General features: G+C 43.5%; 2 protein-coding genes across 4 annotated transcripts in view; both read right to left on the reverse strand.

Annotated features, from left to right (window-relative positions):
• Nucleotides 1-278: 278 nt before the first annotated feature.
• tnfaip6 (tumor necrosis factor, alpha-induced protein 6) lies at nucleotides 279-7,298 on the reverse strand. The gene is made up of 6 exons (XM_042084686.1): nucleotides 6,990-7,298; nucleotides 5,617-5,754; nucleotides 4,224-4,385; nucleotides 1,681-1,909; nucleotides 810-850; nucleotides 279-529 (listed from the first exon to the last, which is right to left on the reverse strand). The coding sequence occupies exons 1-6, from the start codon at nucleotides 7,087-7,089 to the stop codon at nucleotides 414-416; spliced, it is 786 nt and encodes a 261-aa protein (XP_041940620.1). The 5' UTR covers nucleotides 7,090-7,298; the 3' UTR covers nucleotides 279-413.
• Nucleotides 7,299-18,021: 10,723 nt separating this feature from the next.
• itgb5 (integrin, beta 5) overlaps nucleotides 18,022-25,227 on the reverse strand; it is a 45,963-nt gene continuing 38,757 nt past the window's right edge. For all 3 annotated transcript variants that reach the window (XM_042084661.1, XM_042084664.1, XM_042084662.1), the window contains exons 11-15: nucleotides 23,764-23,986; nucleotides 23,040-23,140; nucleotides 20,185-20,304; nucleotides 19,612-19,778; nucleotides 18,022-18,833 (exon numbers count right to left, since the gene is read on the reverse strand). In XM_042084661.1, the coding sequence (XP_041940595.1) occupies nucleotides 18,738-18,833; nucleotides 19,612-19,778; nucleotides 20,185-20,304; nucleotides 23,040-23,140; nucleotides 23,764-23,986 (707 nt within the window). In that variant the 3' untranslated portion in view covers nucleotides 18,022-18,737. The remainder of the gene's footprint in view (nucleotides 18,834-19,611; nucleotides 19,779-20,184; nucleotides 20,305-23,039; nucleotides 23,141-23,763; nucleotides 23,987-25,227) is intronic.

The following is a 25,227-nucleotide window of genomic DNA, read 5'->3' on the forward strand; positions in this document are numbered from 1 at the left end:
TTTTAGCTGGTGTTGCTGGTCTTGCATTGCTGGTTTAACTGCCCATGCCAACTTATGGTCATTCTAGTAAACCAGCATGACCATCTTACACCAGCTGTATCCCACATGACAGGCTGGTCACACCAGCATTTCCACCTGGTGGCCCAACCAGCAAGACCAGCAAGAGCTGGACGAAAACCAGCAGACAAGCTAAAACCAGCTACCAGCTAGCATAAGATGGTTTCTAGCTGTTTTTTCAGCAGGAAAAAAGAGAGAAAGAACTTGATGACACATTGACATTTCTGTAAAAAAATTCAAATTTATTAAACAGCACCTTCATTCGGAGGCTGGGTTACACAACGGTAATAAACAATAACATGATAAATTAAAATAAAACAAAGCATGTCTTTAAAAAAGAGGTATGACAACTGTGGTCAAGTGAAAGAGTTGGTTGCATTGAAGTGGTCAGTGTCCAGAGCGATGTACTCAAGCTGGAAGCCCCCTGCTGTTACGGAGGAGTCCGACAGGAACTTCAGTGTCATGACATTTCCTAGCAACAACATTTTAAAAACATGTTAGTTAGGTGTATACAAATACAACAAATGTTAAACATTTGATTCATGGCTGATGAGGGAAAGAAAAACAGCCAAGAAGGGAAGAGACAAATACATTGTGAGTCCAATGCAGTCACACTCTCTCTCTCTGTCTCTCTCTCTCTCTCTCTCTCTCTCTCTCTCTCTATCTATCTCTCTCTCTCTCACACACACACACACACATACAAACACATACACACAAAAGTATTATAACCCACATATTGTGTAAAAGGATACCTGTACTAATGAAGTCCTCGGGTAACTCATCTCCACAGAACCTATAAAATAGATGGCAATGTTTTGTTGAGAATTTAACCTTTTTTAAATCAATGTCAATGTCAGTCACACCCAGGGGCTGCTCTGAGTCCTACTTTTCTGAGGTCTGGGAAGGCTCAGTGGAAGCAGCAGAGTGATTTTTTTATTTAGTAATTATAATTAGCTGTATAGAGGTGGTGATGCCAACGAGTATGAATTTTCGAGGGTGGTGGACCAACTATGTGGTCAAAGTTGTGGAAAACTCAACACAGGCCAGGGATGTAGTGGAGGCTAAACTCAAATAAACACAGTTTGTCCACCTCTGAAAAGAGGTCATTCAATTGCAACTTTTAACATTCAAAAATCACACTGTATTATCCACACTCATAATATGTACAATCATCAACAACACATAGGAACCATTTAATACCAATGGTATTGTTATAACATTGGACAATAACTTTCACCATCATCAAACATGCTCTGAATGCCTTTTAAAAAAATCTGCAGTACCACCTCACCGTGACCACAGAATTCATAGTTTACCCACCTTTTATTTTACCACTACTACACCCTATAGACCCTTAGAAATGTCAAGCATGGTATAACTCATCTCCCTACTTCTTTTGTGTGGTCTTAGCACTCATGTCAGTATTTATAATTTTTGATATCATTTAGGTTGATATAAATGAGCTAAATCCCTAAACCAATTAGAATCCCATGGTACAGGTACAATGTGTTGGCTGTGAATGTGTGAACATATTGCAAGGCTACACACTACTGCTAATGGTTACATTTCTGTGCTGATTTTGACAAGCTGAGTAGTAGAGTTGCCACGCTTTGTACAATTCACCTTCCAGCAAATCCGGAGACATCATCATAGCTATCATAGATCTCGAGGTAGTCGCTGAGACAGGCCATGTCATCCTCAATGTCAAAATCCAGGAAGTGCAGACGGACCCTCTGACCAAAACGAACACGGATATGCCAGTAGCAGATCTGCTCGTCTGGGTACTCCTCAGGGTACCCGGGCGTGTTCAGCACCTTCTGGGGGTCTGTGTGGACTCCTCCACATTCCTTTGCTGTGAAGAGGAGATGGGGAAATGGATGACATTAGTTAGCTGGACATGCACTGGACATGTGGGCACCAAACCCATGGCGGGCTGTATTTGTGAACACAAATGTTGGAGTTATTTGCCCCGGTGCTAAACACAGATGATCCCCGGGTGAATTGTGACACAATGTCTAAGTACTGAACACAACTAACAGTACTGATTTTACAAATGTACAAAAAAATACATCAGGACCATGTGTGTTACTAAATGCATAAATACCACAATTTATACTACCCTGTGCGTTCAATACATGTGACAAATCGTCAAGTTGGAAAAAGTATACATCAAAAAGTATTTTGTATGCCTCCACAAATGTGTGCAAAAAATACAGATGATAGCCTTCACTGGACAGTGAACACATGAAGTGTGTTCTGTTGTTGGTCATTTGAATTTGAGTGAAATATTACATTTTCCATATGCAGTCTGAAATACAAACCCTTTCTTGGTTAAGTTGCAAATGAACTCCATATGTGTGTTGTGACCTCAATAGCTTTCCAGGGGGTAGAAACAGACTGCTGGGTACTTTTCTCCCCATTTCCATAGTTTGCCAGAAATGCAAAACCAAACATTCTCTCTATCAAAGAACCCAGAAGAAAAACACCATACTCTTGGCAAACTTGAGCAATTCACTCATGGGATTTTATCCAAGGGGGATATACGACCTCTTCAGTCACATCTGGTGCCAAGCTCTCTGTATGTGTGTGGTCATACAACAATTGCTACACAAATGGGCTGAACTATGGATACCTCACTGGTATAATGTTATAAGCTACATACTGTACTTGAGACAACAGTGCCATTCTGTTTTCACCACAGTGTTCCATTCTCTCCCACCCCAAAATGCCTTAATGTAATGGGCGCAAGAGAGCCTAATTGCAATACGGTCTAATTTTTACACCTACAGTAAACACATTTATTCCATCAATCTAACACAAACAAACCAAAGTATAGGGTCCTAATTTATAATGTGGGCAAAGTGTAAAGTCTATTGTCTAACAAAAGATAATTTAATAACGAAGCAAAATCTATTTGATACCTCAATACAATGAGCGAGATCCTAAACCTAAACGAATCAGCTCAATGCTCACACACACCACACAACAGTTTTAGTTCAAGCACGAGACACTTTGCTCATTGTGTGACTTTGCCCGTAGGGAGCAAAGTCTGGGAGCAAACTTCCAATCTATCATCCCAAATACTACAGACTACAGATAATTAGTTGACCACAGGGTAGTTTTACTCTGGCTGACATCTCTCCACTTAATAAAACATATCACATACTTCATGGTGAATTTCGAGGAAAAATATATATATGTCTAATTCCAGCAGGCTGGGCAGTAGCATCTTGGAAAGAGAAAGTCACTTTCATGATGTACCACAAAATCTCCCTGATCTAGTAAAACTTTCACTGGTAACTTCTTAGACACTGCACATAAAACAAATGCACTCATCTGGGTGGTTTTCAGATACACCCTTACAGGAGGGACTGACAGACCTGTAAACATTCCCTTCAGTAGAAAAACACTACTTCTTGTATAAAGTGAAATCTAAGCACACTTGTTACAACAAACTTGGGAGTTCTCAGGGGCATCAAGGATTAGCTCCATTTCTCCTGATTTTAGTGACTCATCCAAAGCTGTGAAATTTATAGGGTCATGTCATCGTTTGTCACGGTGCGTCATTGGTATAAGAGTCATCACATTTCCCCCAACCCTGTGCCACATATTTAAATGTAGACCACAAAGCTCCCTTCTCTGGAAGATGGAAGTGAAGTGATATCAACCTGTGGGTGAGTCTATATCTAAGCAAAATGTAAAACATGCAACAACTCAGCACAAGGTGAAGTTCTTCATGTACATAAAATGTCATAACATTCCGTGACAATTATTAAGAGATCATTCTAAATCTTTCATCTTCATTTTGTCCCCTAAACATCCCACTCTTACAACATCCTTTCCCCATAACCCCATTCCATATTAAACAGATGGCAGTATGATTTACCACCTGGCGAACAAGTCTGTTGCCCCTGGAGACCCAAAATTGTTTTCACTTGTTTCAAGACCTCTTGTAATGACTCACATGTGAGCCATAGGCCATCATAGGTCTTTCGATGCAACGGACATACCTATTCTCCATGGAAGGAGACGAACATCGTCTTGAGAAAAGATTTATTACTTCTAAGGCTTCCCACGCAAAACCACAGTCTCTGACCCATGGAATCCATTGGGCCATGCATCACTACCACAACTGCTTCACACCCATTTGTCTCAGTCTTACGCACCATCAGGGTTGTAGCAGTAGACGTCCCACCTTTCGCTCTTGTTCAGCCTGTAGCCGTAGTCGATGATGCCGACCTTTCCGAAACCACAGTTGGCGCCAGCTTTGACTATGGGGTAGCCCACTCGTCCTTTGTCAAACCAGCCCGCAGAACACACATGAAACCCTGGGGGGGGGGGGGGGGGCACACAGAGCAAAACGTATGATTCTTTTGAATGAAGAGAAAAAGCAGTTCGCCAAGAGATGAGTAACAACTGCTTTTCTCTCTGTTTAGAAAACTCAGTCCTTTCTCAGAAAAATCACTTCTCAGAGGCAGCTATTTATTTATTTTAGAGTCATTATTATCATTGTCAATATTTAGACTCAAGTTGTGGCAGACTCATCACTGCTGTCTTTTCAATTCAACAGTATGAGGTTGTAACCTTATTACTTATTAGTATTATGCATTGAACACTGCATGTAGGTCTAATACAGGCAGTAGTTTACTATAACGTACATTGGGATATGCTGTATGGAGTCAAACAAAATAAAACCTTTACTTGCAAGACAACCCCATGCAGTAACAGATGCCAGGCTGTGAATTGTGGTTGTCTCTCAGGCAATGTTATAACAAAATACAAGCCCTTCCTGAGTTTACAAAAAGGGGTATAAAACCCTCTTGTTTGAAGGCGCAATCTGGTGAGAACAGGAAATAAGGAATAAAGACCAACCTACTGGGACATCCGCCACTGGCAAGAGACACCAGGAGACAACAAAGCCATTAAGCCTTGTACCCAGAACCTGGATAAGATCTTTCTGGTGTGGGAGTAAAGTGATAACCCAGAGTACATTTATACACTTTTAAAATGAATGTGTTGTGTTGTGTTATTTTCAACACATATTGTGTAACAAATAAAAAAAGGAAACAACACAAACTGTGTTGTCCCTATCTGGACACAGAGATGTGTCAAAAACAACGCAAGTTGTGTTGTTTTCAACACTTTCGTTTTAAGAGTGTATATACTCTGTAAAGAATATAATTTAGTATATAGTAGAATATAGTATAGAATTATATATTAGTAGTATAATTTTGCTCAATACTGGATCTAGTGGGATGGGCATCTGACAAGATGACTCTCTACAGTACATCAATGTCTGACATACATGGAAACAACTCATTAGAAAAACATTGTGACTAGTTGTTTATCAAAGTGTGTACACCCACCCCCCCTCCACCCACCACCACACCCCCAACCCCACCACCACCAATCCACCCACACACAGACACACACCCATATGCACATGTGCGACTTGACTCTTGGTTTATTTTGTCCAATTGTTTACACAGGCAAGACCCAAGTGATGACAGCACTTTGTTTGCTGCCAGAGGCATCCAGCGAACCAGGAGGGATACGGACCTATTTGACGAGCTGCCTCCAGCTGTTCGTAAGTGGCCAGAGTCCCCCCCTCGTACTTGCACACAGCCTTGGCCTCCTTGTATGTCAGCTGATATCTCCCCTTTCGAGATTCCCGGTGGTACACTCCTGCAGCTTGTTCTGTTGAAACACATACCGGTACACAGAAAAATCACTTGTCAATTAATGATACCATTGGCCTCAAACAGAGCTTTCTCTGGTCTGTTGGTCTAACACAAGCCTCCTGCAAGGAGATTATAGGGGAATAGATCTCTAAAAGCTGAGTGGTAGCAGAGGAGATACACCCAGGATAATTCTGACCAGATAACACAGACATCTCAGTCTCAGTCTCACATAGATTTTCATAAAGGAATTGTCATCTTTATCTAATCTACTCTATTGCAGTTAGAGCAGAACACGTAAGCCAGCAGCTGCCAGGGCATCTCTCCCCTGGCATCTGTGCAGATCTTGGGTCCTTTCAGTGCTGGTGCTGCTGCTGTACGCTTCCTTGAACTCTGTTTTGACATTACGCATGCATGACCTTGTAGAAGTTGGAGCCCTCAGCAAATTAGCAATAAGCCAATCTTTTCCCTCAACCTCCCACTCTGCCACAGCGTGGACCAATTAAAAAGCCTTAGTGTGTTACACCAGTCATGGCATTTCACACACTCAAACAATATAGCCCAGGTGGGTCACATTACGCATTACTAAACGTTTTCCTATAGATTCCAGATGTGTTCTACTCATCAACACATAATTAAGCAAATTAACATAGGCCTATTCTTTCCATAGCAACAGTTGACAGCCTATAGGTTAGCCTACATCCTAAAAAGAGTTTGGTAAGGAGCTGATGACCTTTATCTCCAGATATTATGGCTTGAGATGTGAAGAATCACTACATCATGCAGTTAAAATTAAGTTGAAACATCAGATCTGAGGCACAATGTACAATGTCTTTCTCTAACAAACCATGAATGATTATTATGTTCTGCCAAAGTTGGTAATATACTGTTTTCCTGAGTTAGTGAGTTGCAGTCCACCATGATGTAGTCATTTCCTCATGTTTACAACACCATGTGAGGTGGTAATTTTTGGCAGCACAGAATAACCATAAATGTGTCTCTGTCCTACTGTGTGTCAACATCCCGCATGTCCAAAGACAGACATTACCTTTACACCAACAAAATGTAGTCGCCAACACAGGCAAAACAATTCTTACATTTCTCTAGAAATGGTATTTAGGAAAGTTTACTACATGTTAATACACGAAGATCTAATTAATATGCCATTTCTGTAATAGGCTGTTGCTAACATATTTTCTATAGCCTAAAATACATTAAACATGATAAAAACATTTAAGGAAGCACACTGATTACCCAGCCATATGGAGTTATGAAGTATTCCATTCTGGTATCCCCAGCCTTCAATTTCCTTCAGGACTAAGCAGACTGCTACCGCCAGAATCAATGAGCGCATCCTCCTGTTGTAGTCAAACTATGAGCACATGTGTCAGTAGTGAACGGCAGCTGCTGTCGTCTGCGCTGAGCTAATCGGCACATCTGCAACCCAACCTTAAATACGTCTCCCAACCCACCACTACCGGGAACTGTCCCAAACGGAGCGCATGGGGTCTGACGTTGTTCCACAGTGGGAGGGACGGTGTAGTTTAACGAGGGTGGGAGAGAAGGGGAAGCCCTAGCGGAACTTCAGTGCCGGTGAAATTCTGCCAAACTTTCGGGAATGTCCTCTGGGACACGTCTGTAGCCTGATGCGAAGCCTACCGAATTTAAGAGGCGCCACTGAAGCAGTAACCTCGCCGTGGAAGATCGAGGCAGACAGCTTTAAGGTTTTAAAATACCAGTGTTATCTAATACTGATAACCTATCCTGCTCTCTGATGGACATGTCACCTGAAACCATATGTAGGCATGACTAGGACAGGCCAACTTGTCAGCATCATGTCACAATAAGGATTAGAGATTCTAGTCAAATGAATTAAGTGAAAATGGCTGCATTTGTAAATATATACATATAGGTCTACCTAATTATTATTGTGGTCTAGGTCTAGATATAATTATTATTGTGTGCTTGTCATCCAAAAGAGTCATGTAGTGCCCTTGTATTCAAGTCCTTGGCTGAGACGGGTGAGTCTCAGTTGGGTGATTAACACCTTCATATGGTATGAAATTCACTGTTGGTTCCATCATGCCTTAACCCTTCTAACTCAAATTAAATGTTAATGAGATGTTGTGCAACCTTGTTGGGCAGACATACATTTTCTAAGCCACTAAGTGTTCAAGACCACGTCTGGAAATTCAAGGGTGGGTTATTTTCTCTCTCTCTCCTGTTAGGCTACAGGATATTACTAACTTACTATGAGACATTGTGAGTCTAGCATTGTGAGTAGTATAATTACTTACAGATTCCATGACTTTGTCTAATTAGGTGTATTCAGATTTAAAGGGTGTTGCCATACTATATTTCCTGACCCCTCCCTTGCCATGTAGCCTAACTCAGTCTCTACATCAATTTGAAGTAGTATGAATGTTTTACAGTAAATATTGTCTTTTTTTCTTTTCTAAGCTTAATATGCAATCAAACTAGATGTACCACAGAGCGGTACAAAATATGACCGCCGCCCAGTCCAGCACATTTTTTCCACAAAAATAAGTCACGCTTGTCAAATTGTGTTCATTTTTTACTTTGTTCCATTTTTTTGTGTTTGTAATTGAGTGTGTGCAGAGTATGTGGTTGTTTTTGTGTATATGCATTTTGTGTGTGTTTTTGTGTGTGTGCTTGTGTATGTAGGTGTGTTTGTATGTGTGGGTGCATGTGTGTGTATCTGTGTTTATGTGTTTGTGTGCATGTTTGTATAAGTATATATACTTTTTTGATCCCGTGAGGGAAATTTGGTCTCTACATTTAACCCAATCGGTGAATTAGTGTAACACAAACAGCACACAGTGAGGTGAAGCACACACTAATCCCGGCGCAGTGAGCTGCCTGCTACAATGGCGGCGCTCGGGGAGCAGTGAGGGGTTAGGTGCCTTGCTCAAGGGCACTTCAGCCGCAGCCCACTGGTCGACAACAAGTGTTCATAATTGTGAGAAATTCTTAAATTGTGTGCATGTGTGCGTGTACGTGTTTATGTGTGTGTGTGTGTGTGTATGTGTGTGTGTGTGCATGTGCTTGTGTGTGTGCCTGTGTGTGTGCATGTGCATGCATGCGTACATATGTCTACTGTGTGTGTATGTGTCATACGTATGATTACTGTGATGTATGTGTGTGCGTGTGTATCTGTTTATGCACATGTGTGCATATGGAATGGGTTAACATGATCCCTGGAGGCAAACATACACAAAAAATTGTTCATCCTAGGCGCTACGGTTCTCAAGATATTCACAGAAAACTCTGTTGGTGTACAGTCACTAAATGTACACATAAATTCATTTATTGTATGGCCCCCCATAAACGAAAGTCCACGAAACTTGGCATGCATTCAGAGAGTGTCATAATGATCCTACACTTTCAATTCCGTGCAGTTTTGACCATGTCAGCCAGAGAACACCTAATTTTTTGCTTTTTAATTTTGAACTAGGTGCCGCTATACATGAAATGAGTGGTTATGGGATGGGTTGACATGGCCCCTTAAGACCAACATACAAAAAAAAGGTGGTCCTCCTAGGCCCTATAGTTCTCGAGATATTCACAGAAAACTGTGTCCGGCCACCTACAGGCCAGTTGGTGTACAGTAACATAAATTTATTTATTGTATGGCCCCCCATGAACGGAATTCCACGAAACTTGGCATGCATTCAGAGGGTGTCATAATGGACTACACTTCCAATTTCGTGCAGTTTTGACCATGTCAGGTCACAGATACCTGCGATTACAACACCTAATTTTTACTTTTTATTTTTAACTAGGTGGCGCTATACATGAAAGGAGTGGTTATGGAATGGGTTGACATGGCCCCTTAAGATCAACATACAAAAAAGGTAGTCCTCCTAAACCCTACGGTTCTCGAGATATTCACAGAAAACTGTGTCTGCCCTACCCTCCTTTCGGGGGGTCCAGTCAGGGGGGGAAAGGGCTACAGATCAAAACGAAAAACAATGGTTCCATTCTATCCTTGTGGGGCTACATGCCCACCAAGTTTCGTGCACCCCGGTCTTTCAGTGTCCCGGGAATTCTTGACAGAAAATTGCCCATGCGAAAAAAAAGAAAAAAATCTGACTAAACCTATATGACTGCCGCTTCGCTGCGTGTGATTTGAAATGTGTGAATGATCTCTCATTCTGATCTTTCAATTGATTGGATCAAGGTTTGAGATTTAAGGGGTTCTTTCAGTATTTTTGCACTTTTCATCTCAGATGTATGCATTCAAGTAAAATATATGCTTAAAGACATAGACAGCGACAGCATAATTACCTAAATGTAGAAAATCATCAGATATTTCTCAATGCATTATTCATCACTTGTGTTTTCAATTAGGCTATCACAGATTGACTTTACGTTACACATGCGTTAGGCAGCATTCTTAACAGTGTTTTTTTTCACTATCCAGATCATTTCTGGGCATCCGCGCAGTTAACCCACTCAACGTGGGCCACTGGAGGGGATCTGTTGAGGATAAGGGCTCCTTTGTTCAGGGTTGTTTTTACAGCGGTGCCCACAGACTGCCACTCCATGACTTAACATCCTGCTGCTGCGGTGTGCCAGACATGAGCTGGTGCTGGTGGTTCCTGTTTTGTTGGTCCTGGGATCTGGCACACATTTATACATATGCAGATATATGCAAGGAAATGCACACAGACACACACATAAATATGCACACACACACACACACACAGAGACAACCAGATTCAGTGCACGTATACATGCATGTGCACAAACACATACACATGCACACACACAAACACACACACACTGACACACACACACAGGAAAAAACACAGTTGTCTTCAGTAAACCTCTGCCCAGTATTCCTAGAAATTAGAGTGAGTAGGGATTTGACCCCTCCTCAGAGCAAATGACCTTGAACTCGAGTCGATGCATCCCCCAGATGGGTTTCATGGAGGAGGTCCAGTGCAGTCCAGTCTGTTTGTTTGTGCTCAGTCGTCCATTGGCAATAAAGGTGTTGACTACAGCAGTGACAGCTGTTGTTGTGAAATTAGATGAGAATGTTTACACTGAGGATCTCTTAAGCCTTGCAGTATTTGTATTATCAAAGTAAGTTTTTATACTTTGCTGTTATATGCCAGAATGTTTTAAATTCTCAGATTTGGGAAAGTGCTGATTTCATGCTGCAGGTGGCACTATAGGACTCAGTGAATGAAACCTGCCGCCAGTTGCATGATGATATATTTGTTCAGTAAATTTGTTAAAGTTCTACTTTACTCCAGAAGGTGGCAGCATCATGCAATTTATTTTAGTAGTCTTTGGCACCATTGATGAAAAATAGCACAAACTAGCAATACTGTTTGTTCCATGTCTAATGAGCAAGTCTGCAAGCAGAACTACTGTGGTGCTGCAGGAGATGTTTGAGTGTTGCATTGCTTTCACTAGAGGTGCCTGGGAATGAGTTCTATTGTAATCTGTGAATCCAACCAATGACACAAACCCGGTGGGTATGGCAAACAGCACTCACAGGCTCAGCAAGTGTGAGGATGCCTGCTCCATCGCCTGGTGATGGGGGCAATGAGGTGATGTCAATTGTTTGAAGAAGCAAATTAACAAAATATTCACAGCTTTGCCCTTTGGATCAGACATGGGAAGTAGGTCATGGTTAACACAAAGTATTTACATCTCAAAAGGGCTCTAAGCAGAACTGAAAACAGGCTGCCACACAACACCAGCATGTGAAAGGAGAGGAGGCATGTTTGTGTGAGACACTGTCATTTGTCATTAGCCAATTAGCCAGGAGAAATGACAGAACTTGATGACAGAACAGAGAGGCCTTAATAGGAGGCATACGCTGGATATTGTGGTTCCCCCTGAAAAATCATTGCTGAATAGTGGAAATATCCCAAATCTGTACTGTCTGGCCTGTTTCTGAGCCCGTCTCTGTCTCCAGCCAGGGTCCCCATGAATCTCTCATCCACCACCCCCATATTATGCCCTTGCCTCATTTCTGTTTCCAACTGCAAAAGTGTATTCAACTGTGATCAACAATAACTGGACAATTTCAATTACAAGTTTGGTGATATGCAGCATTTGTTTTGTTCCCTGTATATGCATCACACAGACGGCTAGGCTTTTATGTTAGTATTAGGATGAAAATGATACAGTGGAAGATTTCAATGTTTCAGCTCACTCATTTTTCTGTATGTGGTGCATGTAGAGACCCCCCCCCCCCCCCATCCCTCATCCTCCATCCCTGAGGAAACAGTGGCCTTGGTCGAAGGGATTCCCTTACATCACAAAGTGTCTTCCCACCTTCTCTGTCAGTCCTGGTTGGTCTATTTCCTCACATGGCTGACTCTCACTGAATGTAGCGCTGAGTATCACTGAATGACCATTGAAGAAATGAGCGCTCGAGATGGAAACCTCTCAGAGGAGAGCTCCAGAAGAGCAGCTCACCCCGGCCGCCCGGTTCACATACCTCACATGCCAGCCTGCAGAAAGATTGCCAGTTATCAAATTTCCCTCTCGTGAGGTGGAGGTGTGGTTCTGAACCAGCAATCTTATTAGCCGCGGAGTACGCCACACAGCAGCCTGTCTAGCGCTCTGTGCTTGCACAGACCAAGAGCGGAGTTGTGGGTAGAAGTCGACATGCCTGTTGTTAGTATTCCATGCTGTCAGTAGAAGTTAGTATGCCACGCTGTCAGTAGAAGTTAGTATGCCATGCTGTGACTAGAAGTTAGTATGCAATGCTGTCAGTAGAAGTTAGTATGCCACACTGGGAGTAGAAGTTAGTATGCAATGCTATCAGTAGAAGTTAGTATGCCACCCTGTTAGTAGAACCAGAGACATTCTAATGAGGAGACACAGCACTCAAAAAATCCACCTTAGAAATGCATAGGGATAGTTTGTAAAGCCAATATGGCAGTTGTCTACACATCCCACCCCTTTCGTGGCAAAAAAGTCGACATGTGAATACATTGTGCCAATCATGTGTTGTGATTTCGCCACTGGAGAAAGGTTGGTGTCATCAAGCCTTGCGCACGTGCATTTCTACCCGAATAGATGCCCGATAAGTGGCCAAAAAGCGTTGCAATATGGCCGCTGAGTGGAGGGACTTGCCTAAAAGGACTTTGGTAGAAGTTAGTATGCCACGCTGTTAGTAGAAGTTAGTATGCCATGCTGCTTGTAGAAGTTAGTATGCCACGCTGTTAGTAGAAGTTAGTATGGCATGCTGTTAGAAGAAGTTTATGAAAAACAAAATGTTTTTCCTCCTTGGATATAAATGTTCTGATAATATTTGACCCCTTTAGTACTGAGAGCTCTTATGAAACTCAAACTGGCATAGGAGTTTGTTTGGAAATGTGTCATAAACCTTAGTTAAAGAAGACATCCAAAGACAACATCAGTGTTTGTAGTAGGCCTATCATGCTGTTAGAAGAAGTTTATGAAAAACAAAATGAGTAAAAAAGCATTGGTAACATGGTTTTAAAATAGATTGAATGTTAAAAAGGCAGAAGTGAGGTCAATACAAATGTGAAGAAAAAAAACCCCACAGGGAATAAATGTTGGGCAATAAGCAGAATAATGAGGAAGACAGAGAGAGAATGGGGGAGGCAGAAGGAAGAGTGTGCGCCGTGGGTAGCTGTAGCCATATAAAGGGGTTTTATCATTTGTTCGTGAGGAATGGCTGAATTACACAGTTCAGAGAAAAACAGGCTCTTGCTCACGTATGCGTCACCAACACAAACAACAGGCATGTGGACACAACAAACCACATAGAGAGGTGACTCTCCTCCTTCTGCAAAGACAGTACAGACATAGAAGAAGACCTACACATTCACCTCAAGCATCTAACCATTCAAGATGAAAGCCCTGCATGTCCAGTTCGGAGCTCCATCATTCACTCTCACAAACAGACATGTTCATGTGCAGCAGTTCACCTCTTGGTTCTGGTTAATGGGAGGTGGCTGCTCATGCTGTCAGGGTTATAACTCCCAGCACTTTTCTCATGACCTCACCTCAGAACAAAGCCAGGAGTTTCTCCATTTCCCAATCTCTGCCTCTCTCTCTTTTTCTCTCCAGACTACAGACTGTTCATACACTGGTGTTTTATGTCTCCTCAATAAATATCCTCCAGACATGTTGTGCCGTTTTGTTCACGGTGAAATGTGAATGAAATCCTCCTTGGATATAAATGTTCTGATAATATTTGACCCCTTTAGTACTGAGAGCTCTTATGAAACTCAAACTGGCATAGGAGTTTGTTTGGAAATGTGTCATAAACCTTAGTTAAAGAAGACATCCAAAGACAACATCAGTGTTTGTAGTAGGCCTATGATGCTGGCTGCAGTCCTCCCCAGTGAATCTTAAAGTGCAGTGCCTTATTGAAAGCCTATTCAGTGTGTTACAGTTTTAAACTGATCATGATGAACCAGATGTGAGAGACAGGACAGCAACTGGGAGTGACACACTGTTCTCAACAAACACCCAGTGTATTTACGGTTATATACACGTTAGTATTTCATCACCAGGGTGCTCTTACGGGAAAGATTCCTGCAAACATTTGTTTGAAAATACTGTACATCTGCTGTATGTTATGCAGGCTCTGTTGATTCTTTGATGGTGAGCATTCATTAGTGCTAGCTGACTCACGTGTGTGTATTATTCCACACAGGTGCGATGGAGAATAGGCCTACGTGCACGAAAGGCTCTTCCTGTAAGCTCGTTTAGTTTTTACTGTGTTGTTAACTGTGTTGTAACAGCATCTTCTGTTATATTCTGCTCCTTACAGCTTCACTCCGACACTGAATATCTTGTTTGCCCAATAGGCTAATAACAATTTTAACACATGCATTAATCCTTATCATAACATGCTGATTCTTTGCAACACGTCCGTGTAGACACTAATTAGGCGTACATTAACAAATAGCGGCAGGTTCAACCTGGCTCCATCGGAAACAAACGAGGGTCACCTCCTTGTGTGCGACTAACATGCTAACCTACTTTCTGCTCTCCTCCCTCTGCTCATAGAATGTGCGCGGCCTCCTCCCTGCGCCGATGACTTCACATCTGTCTGGGTCCTGTCCTGTGCTGCGCTCCGGCTCTGTTCTGGCCCTGCCCCTGTGTGCACGCTGGGGGAACAGAGGCCCCGGCCCAGCGCCTCAGAGCTGGGATTTATGAGTCCTCTGCCGGAGAAAAACAGCACAGCAGAGAGCTGTATAAGACTTCATGTGCAAATCATATAGATCGCCCAGTGACAACGTAGACTATGGAAGTTCAGGGGGGGGGGGGTTGTTTTTGCAAGTGTTCCCTTTGTCTCTGTGGTTGATATAGTCTTGGCACTTTGTGGTAATCCATTGGGTGGTGTATTGAGCCACATGGCACTAACTTGACACATATCATGAATGGGTGTTACAGCCTTAATACCAGTAACGATACTAAATGGGAAACAGTACTAAGGTGGGTTTCTGAGCCGATTAATCTGAATTGGTGAAACAAGTATGCCAACCCTTTCTGGCACAACAAACAATTGAGGTCCACTGGATAGGTGTTATCTGAAGTACCACAATTAATGGGAAGCTGATAACAGCACCTCTCTCTGGTGTGTGTGTGTGTGTTTTGTTGGGGGAGGCATGAGGTCTCATGATGACACACACACACACTTTCACACAATTGCAGCTGTCTGGGCACTGCTTGTGTGTGCCTGGAACAGACCCTCTGATTGACTTAGGCCTTCAAAGCTCGGATGGCCGGCCTGTCAGGCATTTCCTCCCAGCTGCTGGAATTTTGGCCTGTTTGTTTTCTTTGTGATGTCAGCGCTGGTGCATGATGACACACTAACTGCACTGCTGGTGGTGGCTGTGCTAAGATGGGGCGGGGAGCCTCTTGACGCTGATTTGAAATGGCACTGGACAATTTTACGACACGCGTGGGTGGTGGGAGGTTAGTGGGTTTGCAGTTATGGCACGGCCTTGTTTTTTTTTTTCCCCTGAGTGACTAAAGACGTCTGGCAATAACCAAGAATAATTAATCATTGTTAATAAGAAACACACAAACAGTATTATACAAGAATGTGTATGTGTAGGAGCACTATAATCCTGTACCCTCACTTCCTGGCCTTGCCAAGTGTGATGTTAACCCCCTGGTCCAGATTAATAGGTAGGAAGTCAGTTTCATTCTACCTCCAAATGCACCAAGATGTGACTAGTATACACTCAAAACACATACAAATACCAACCATCCAACGTTTGTCTTAAAAGCACATAACAGACTGAAGTCGCATGATGATACAGAGCTGATACCTGATAGGTCTGATTTAGGTCTAAGATATCACACTCTGTTTAATGCATGCTAGTTGATTACCATTCACTAAACTGTATTATATAATGTTATGTTCTATGTTTATTTTTGTACTTTTTTTATTTTATTTTATTATAAAATGTATAAAACAAGAGAAGAAAAAGCATTACCCTGCAGTTATCAGTTTATTGAGCAACTGTATAGTGTGTCTCCTATATTCTGTGTTTACAGTGTTAATCCAGTCACTGTGAAATGTCTTTACATGGAAAACTATGAAATGGTTATATGGACACTTCAAAAGTGTGGCAGTGCATTATATCTGATACCAAACAAACAGGCAAACTTAAGGCCTATATGATGTCAGCTCACATGTTATGAGGCTTGATGAAGAAAATCACCACTCATTAACACACTCCATCCTTCTTATTAGCAGTTTTACACGCTAATAAGCACACACAGCTACACGCCCTCATGATCCTTTACCGAACAAGAAACAATTTAAGTTCTGAACGTCCAGTTGAAACATGAAAGACGCTTTTGTGTAGGTCCTGATGCTAGCGATTTGAAGCGTGCTCCCGAGCATGTAAGTGATGGCAACATTCCAGATGTGGATCCAACACATCGGGGAGGAAAGGTGTGGTAATACTGTAAGTCTTCCACGGTCATGGTTTGACACGGTCATTTCTCTGCGTGGATGGGGCACATGTGTAAGTTGTCCAGGCCGTCCACAACAATTGCTTCATCTATGAGGCAGCTTATTTATGTAAGGAAGCATCTGGAATGTGTAAACATGTTTGTACAGAAAGCACACACACACACACAAGCAGCAAGCCATGTAAACCCCACACACACTAACACACACACACACACACACACACACACACAGACAAGGGCTGTCACTTTACGTTCGAAAATCGATTGCACAATCGATTGGACCAACCAACACAAGTTTGGAAAACTAAAATAGGGAATCGATTTTAATCAAATATGTACACTATTAATTTTAAACGAATTAAACTAATGAAAAAGATAGATGTAACAAAACTCAGGAACAAGCAGGAAAAAATCGAAGAATTCCAAAGTGAAGTAAGCATTGCGAAAGCTAGAAAGAAAATTCCCACCAATTTTACGCACCGGAAACAGCTTTTTCAATCGGCTGCTGTTTTTTTGCCAGGATAACGCTATCAACCTGTGCGACATGAGAGATACGAGTGATAGGCCCTAATAACTTGAGGAGTTCGATATGGAAGCACTTCGGGGGTTGGGTATATCAGACTATGGAGAAGGACAAAGCGGTATGCAAACTGTGCAGTCGTGAGTTCTACGTAGGCGAAATTTGTTTGACATTTCTAATTGTAAACGCAGCCACGTTGAAGCCTGCAGTAATGTTTTTCACTGATGTTATGGCAGTCCACTCTGCTTATTGTTTTTCGAGAATGTTGCACTCCTGTTTGTCATTGTGCACGAAACTTCACGCCATTGTGCGTCTTCAAGCGCCCCCTTTACGTTCGTCCTAATGCCTGTTAGTTGTTCGTGGATTGTCCTATATTTGGTGTTGAAAATTGAAACGTCTTTAGACATGAAAAATCGATTTTACAATCGATTCAATGAACAATTATGTCTCAAGAATCGAACAGGATTTTTTCACAGAAGTGACAGCCCTAACACAGACACGCACACACAATGAGCTCATGTCACACTACCAGACCGTTGACCTACTGCATCTCTTCATGTCGTGAGGAGCACGACAAATGCACATAAATCTCTGTCTGGTTGTGTCCCACCCCTGTACAACAGCCAGTATAAACATTTTCTTTTGTCATTCATGCCCTTTATGTCCTTTATGAATGGAGACGGGAAGAGTGACAAACCCAAGTTATCACCCTCATGTGGCCTCTTAATCTCTGGTCATACCAATGTCATTTAACACAAGGGGACCAATGGCAGGATGCTTTGTACATAGTACAGACAACAAGGGAAATGCTGCTCTTATGAGTGGTATTGCTTTATGAGTCTGATTCATAGCATCTATTGTGCAAAACAAGGGTGGAAATGTCTATTGCTCTTTTGTAATGATAGTACCAAGTTAGTCCAAGTGATGACTGAAGGCGTATATGTTATTGGTAAATCTACCTAAAGGAATCCAGTCACTGTAGAGCAGGGCTATCTTCTACCGTTACAGATTAAGGATGCATCCCGTTCAAAGGCACACAGTTAAAAAATATATACATACACTAAGAAAAATCAATGCCTCAAAAAGGGGTGTACGCTCAATGTACAGTGCATCAATGTGGGAGACATATGGGTTATGTAGGTTTGGCAAATGTCACTCGTAAGGTCCACAAAGGAGCTTAGGGGTTCTCAAAAACGCAGATGGTTCTTTAGAAAATGGTTCCAAGTTCCTCTTTACATTCTGTAAAAAAATAACCTCCTTGGGCAGGCATCAATGACCATTCCATACTGCATTTATTCCCCATTTCTGCAAAATCACTTGAGCCAACCATCAAAAAGTCCCATAATGACACCAATATAAAAAGTTATGCATTGACAAAAATCCCCCCGAAAACAGGTGTCTCAGCGATCAGTCAGAAACTCCTGGTTGAGGACAGTTCTGCTCAAGTGTTCCTCCAGTCCCTAAAAAAAGTTCCCCTCTTTTTGGACCGGTCCTGCCGTGCCCCTCGTCACCCCTCAGGGGGGGCATCAGTGGATGTCTCCGTTGTAGGACTTGCTCTGCATTTGAAAGACCGTCTCCACTGCATGTGTAGAAATGGGCTGTTTGTACAGAGGGTTGGATGCCTAGAGAGAGAGAGAGAGAGAGAGAGAGACAAAGAGACAGAGAGACAGAAAGAGAGAGAGACAGAGAGAGAGGGAGACAGAGAGAGAGAGAGAAAGAAAGAAAGAGGCCAGTGAGAATGAAGAAGAAATGTATGAAAAGGTTCCATTTCCAATAAACAAAGACATTATGCAGTCTGGGTGAATCAACAACTTCAGAAAAGAAGACGACTTTCTCTCTCCACTGACTGAGACAAGTTCCAGGATGCTTTCTGCTTTTAATCAGAAAATTATGTTTTTGCCAAGACTATGGTTTCATATGCAGGCATTTCAGATTTCCATCTCAAAGATTTATAATGTGTACACAATCATTACACATGACACCCAACGAGGATGGGAATAGGCATGAGACCGAGCAAGGACACCTGCTGCTGAAAGCCTTTGCCTAATCTACATCTGACCTCAAGCACCATGAAAACGCTATAGTTGTACAAAATAAATCCATTCCTCATATCAAAACAGCCTGAAACCGTGATATATGAGACCAATGAAAGCCATCTGATTTCCTCTGGAATCAATGTGAGATGGGACATTAAATCTCTGTGATTTCTCTCAGAGGGCTTCCCAAGTGTTAAACTTCAGTAAAAAGTAAAGTGACTGGTATTTAGCTGATGACTTTATCCAAAGAGTCACAGACTCACAAATGGCAGGACCGAGAAATTAACTTGGGTAGACTGATTAGCTACATCCAACCAAGCTCTACCAAACACTCGCCCTAAACTCAGTAGAGGCTCATCCTTACCATCTCATAGCGAGCCCTGGAGCGGGCGTTCTGGAAGCGGGCGAATTCGCGGCGGTCGTGGACGGTGATCACCATCTTCCAGATGGCCAGCAGCACGATGCCCACCAGCAGAATGCTGCCCACCACAGCCAGCAGCACGGTCAGAGCATCCGGGGCAGCGCCACACTCTACAACAGAGAAGCGGTCAGAGATGTCTGAGTCACGCGGATGCAAACACAGAAACAGACTATACAAACAGACATGCTAGGCAGGGAACACGCACGCGCACACACACACACACACACACAGATTCATGTACATCCCCCCCCCCCACACACACACACACCACAAACTCTGTTAGTACTCAAAACCCATTTAAGACAGTCAAACTCCAAAACATCCTGTCAGCACACAACTTAACATCTGAATGCGTGCCCAGCTATGCATGGCTCTTTAGGTGCGTTTGACTTCATTTCCCCTCGATCCCAACTGGCTCCTGGCACGGACTCCAGGCCAACCACGCAACCCTGTGCCCTCTGAGAGCCTGAGTGACTGATGTGGGAAGTGAGGTGCCGCAGGCCTGACGTCACCCACCTGGCTCCTGCAGCGCCGTGAGCACTGATTGGCCGTTGGCGTGCTCCGAGTAGGTGAACTTCATCACGCAGTCATTCTCGGTTTTATACAGGCACAGCACGGCATTTGGGTCATCAGTCTCTGCGAGAGGAAACACGTATTAGAACATCACAGACGTTAGACATTACAGCTGGATAAACGGCACGGCTCACTAGGATTAGACATTACAGCTCATTAAGGTTCAGATAGCAGGAGGGAGGGGGAGAGAGAAAGAGAGAGAGAGAGAGAGAGAGAAAGAAAGAGGGAGAATAAAAATTAGCATAAACGAAAGCAAGAGACTGAGGGCAGAAAACAGAGAGATGGGGTAAGGAAACATACAACATGCCCACTCTAGCAAATGAAAACAAAGCAGGAATAAAACCACAACGACTAGTTTAAAGCTGAAATCACAGTTGGAAGGGACAGGGTCTTGCATTCCCCATTGAGGACATTGGCTTGTCACGGCCTAATGGAATGTTTTAATTTCTTTTTGACGTATTTCAATATCCTCAGAATGGAAAAGTTGTCCAAATTGACCCCCTTCCAAACCTCCAGTCTCCCCTTCTTCCCCAAACCCCCCTGTCCCTCACTCCCGTCTCCCCCCTAGTCCAGCCTCCACTCGGTGTGAAGAGTTTCCAGGAATGCACATGTGGAGTCCATTAAGGAAGTCAGATGTCTGAAATAGCTGAGCAGAGAGAAGACCCTTAAGTACACGGGGCTAGCAGTATGAAGGGACACAGAGAGAGAGAGAGAGAGAGAGAGAGAGAGAGAGAGAGAGAGAGAGAGAGAGAGAGAGAGAGAGAGAGAGAGAGAGAGAAAGAAAGAAAGAGAGGGGGATGGACAGATAGAGAGAACACGTGGGAGAGGCAGGAAAAGAGAGGGACAGAGGGAGAGGGAAAGAGTGAGAGAATGCTGGGGTGACGTTCAAAGACGTTCAAAACTCTCTTCATCTCATTAACTGTTCTGACCCCATCCACGCACGTTAGCCGCTCCACGCTCCATAACAATACATTATTAGCGCATTCCTAGACGGGAATAAACTGTTCCCTGCTGCATGGCAGGATCTAATTACGGCTGAAGGATGAGAGCTGAGGCTTTAGACATTATTTCCTCCTTTTATTGACTAGGCTGTCTCAGAAATAAGCCCCTGAGAGCTCTTCATATCAACAAACTATGTTGATCTCACTGTGATGTCTTTGGATGACAAGGCAGAAACAGTTCATCCATCATCAACACTTTATGACTTTATTCAGCGTGGAAATGCAAGTAAGCAAGTCGACACGTGCATGCCAAATCAAGTACACTCAAGTATGCTAAAACAAATGAACCATGGTAACCAGAAGATGCTGTGGTTGTAAATAGAGATTTGTCACCCAGGCCAAATGATTGGGTTTATGGGGCACAGGTTCTCATTACAGGCTATAAGAGGACCTAGAGCTGCCTGATGAATGGCCCCAGACTGCCAATCAGGCAGTTAATAATATAAACAGAGCACCTTGGACGCATAGAGGGACGGCTCCGTCCAGGACAGGAAGCAACATTCGGTCCCTGCCAAGACACACAGACCTGACAGGTGTTTTGGCCCTGGTCACCATAAACGTCCATCTCAGAAAACACTTTTGGAAAAGCCACACTTGCGTAAATCTGCAGATCTGGACAGCAGACGGCACCTCTTTTTCAAACCCTTATCCTAACCGCAGCACCCACATGGAGCAAAAAGGTGCATCCAGGCCCAGCTGAGGCCTCCGGGGCGTTTTGATGACAGCAGGTAGACACTGAAGACTCCCGTGGGAGAGAGCAGAGATAACAGCCAATACTGCTGAGTCATGGTTCTCTCTCCCACATAGCCAGAGTTCTGATGGCTTTGACCTAATGTCCACTCATCACAGGACACAGCTGAGGGTGAAACCAGAGAGCTCTCAACCGTCAGCAACTACTCCATCAGCTGCTGACAGTACTGTCCCTTTTCACTTACTGTAGCTAAAAGAAAACTAGCTTGTCAACATGCTGATGCTAAAACCTACTGACTTTGCCTCTGAAAAGTACGGTCCATGATTCTGGCAAAACGTGGTTGATATATGAGCTCAACAGCCAATCAAATTAGACCCCTCCTTTCCGTGCTCCTGAAGCAACGTGTTGATTGGCTGGAATTTTTTTTATTGTTCATGGCTTGGTCCACTGCTCTACAATAGTTTCCGACTTACAGAGCCGGGGGCCGTGTATGTTTTTTTCTTTAAGGACAGACGAGCAGCTGCCAGGGGGCCCATCATGGCTGATGTTCACACAGCTGCAGCCTTCCGATCGCTGCAGCTGGCGCTCGCGACTGGAGCCGCGGGCCGCCAGGCCACCATACACGAGCCAGAGCGCTTTCCCGCACACGCTCACCGGACGCCTGCCCTGTGGGCGCCTCATCAAAGCCACACAGCAGCTTCCTTTTTGTACGAGTCACCACGGAAGCATCTAGTACACCGACCTGTTCTGGAAAATCTCTACAGGGCCAAAGCTACAGCACAGTGACCTGCACTCCATTTAGCCTAAATCATTATCATTCAATTTTTGGTTAACTTTTTTGTGTTTTCTGAAAAACTTGAAAAAAACATACGCCATTAACATATGCCATTATTTTAAAAAGGTGATGATATTGTAAATACAATCACACAGGTAGTGTTTCTTTTAAAAATGACACCAAAAATACACAACAAAGCAGTGATCTGTGTTTCACATGATTATGATTAAATTCAGGAGTTTGCACTGGAAGCTTTATATTCAAAGCTACTTATATAATTGAAACAAACAAACGTTTGTTTCAGCAGGTGGGTGGTGGTGGGAGTACTCACTTAGTGTTTCCACGGTGATGATCTCGTCTTTGCACTGGCGTTGGCATGTCTGGTTGTCAGCAAGTCTCCCAGAGCCAAAAAGGCGGCACTCAATACACTCCCTGTGAAGACACCCCCAACAAGGTCATTTTAACACACACGCACACTCACACGCACACTCACACGCACACTCACACGCACACTCACACGCACACTCCTGTGTACTTAGCCTGGGTTTACCATTCAAACCAGGATAATGTCCTGAAGTTGCACCAAGTGACCCTAACAACACCCAGTGCAAAAAACATAACCCTGCTGTAGCCATGGCAATATGCAGCAACTAGAGTCCATCAGCTGGAGTCGAGACAGCAGATTGACCTATGACCTTTCTTTAAGATGGATAAGTGATGAGTGCTGACCGTGCTGCCTTCAGGTCACCAAAGGCATTTGAAGCACATCAGGATTTTGTTTGGGTACCATATGTTGAGTAGAAACAGAACCCAGTGTACAGAATTGCATAAGTTGCTTTTTGTAAGTAGAAAATCCACCCAATACTTTTTATATGAGCACAACTCTGCTAAGTCATTTTACATGAAAATTCTCCCCTAAATCTTAGATCTTATAAAAGAGACAAAATAATTGAATCACTCTTGTTCAATGTAGCCCCCTTGAGGGTTTAGGACAAACATGAGCAAGACAGAATGTTCCAGATCTGCACCGTCCTCTCCTCTCCTCTCTCTCGTACCTCTTTGTGCCGCAGGCATCGGGGCAGGTGGGGCATTTCTCGCAGGTGTCCCCGAACGCCCCCGGCTCGGTGCACTGGCAGCGCCCGCACACGCAACTGCCCCGGCCGCTGCAGATCTGCCCATCGTCCGACACACAGGGCGCCGTCTCCGTGGAGCAGTTGCAGTTGTCGCCCACGTAGCCGGCGTGACACTTGCACTCGCCGCAGTGACATTCTCCATGACCTGGAGGAGGGAGGGAGGGGTAGGGGAGACAAAGACACTCGCTGTTGGCTCCATTTTGAAACACACACACACACAATAGCAGGCAGTGAGTCAAAGATCACGGTATCACTGCACGCATGCGCATGATGTCTGGTTTACTCAAAGACTGGAGTTTCCAAAGAAAACAGTAAAACGCCACGTTCGATTAACACAAGGAATACATGTTTTCAACATGCAACCCTGTTCACAATAATAATATGCCAGTGAGATCACAGCAAAATATGTGCACCGAAGTGCACACACATGCAATAATGTGCATGCACACACACAAACACAAGTGCAAACACAAACGCATGCACGCACGCACACACAAAAAGCCAACAGACATCTTAGTCAGATCCCAACCACAATAAGCCACTGTGACCCACATTCTTTGGAAAAAAACAGCAACCCTTTTCTTGATGGAGTGAAATGGTTTATTCAGATTCCATCCCAGAACTGAACAGAGCAAAAAAGACAGAATTTCATGCTCTCCCCTCCAACTGTGCACCCAGTCTGCAGCGCAGTCACAGTTTATGCCCCAAATGCTGAGTTCAAGCCAGATCATGTTCAACAAACAGCAGAACAAGGTCAGTGGTGCCTACTGGTAGGTATGTGTGTGTGTGTCTGTGTGTGAGAGTGTGTGTGTGTTTACCCAATGTATTATTGCCATGGTTATATTGATGCAAAATGCATGCATATTTTGATACATTCAACAAATCAAAATGTCTAACTATGGATTGGTATACAACTGGAAAGAGTCTTCGTCTTTCCATTAAAAATGGAACGATTACTTAAGTCAAATTAACACACCACACAAAACAAAACAAACAAAAAAAAAACCTCATAACTTCATCAAACCTCATAAAAACATCTGAAATTAGGTTGGGCATTTGAATAGTTCAGACAGGCTGACTGCCACCTGGCAGCATTGTGGCTAGTGTGCTGCAACACCTTGCTTCTCACAACACCCTCTCACTTGGCGAAGCAAGCGAAAAAAGAGTCACACAAAATCTGCCAAAGTGACATAGGCTACAACGTTGCCCTGCGTTCTCTGCGCCTGAAGGCCAATAGCAGAGGGACGGTCCTGTGTGAATTATTCTTTTTATATGCACCTTAAGAAATATGACTGGCAAGCATGCACACAGTCCCCTGACAGCCCTTTGAGGCTGGTTTTGAAGGCTAGCGTGAGAGCCCAGAATGAGGGGGTATGTCTGGGGGTG

Source organism: Alosa sapidissima, chromosome 2, assembly GCF_018492685.1.
Source record: "Alosa sapidissima isolate fAloSap1 chromosome 2, fAloSap1.pri, whole genome shotgun sequence".
NCBI classification, from domain to species: Eukaryota; Metazoa; Chordata; class Actinopteri; order Clupeiformes; family Clupeidae; genus Alosa; species Alosa sapidissima.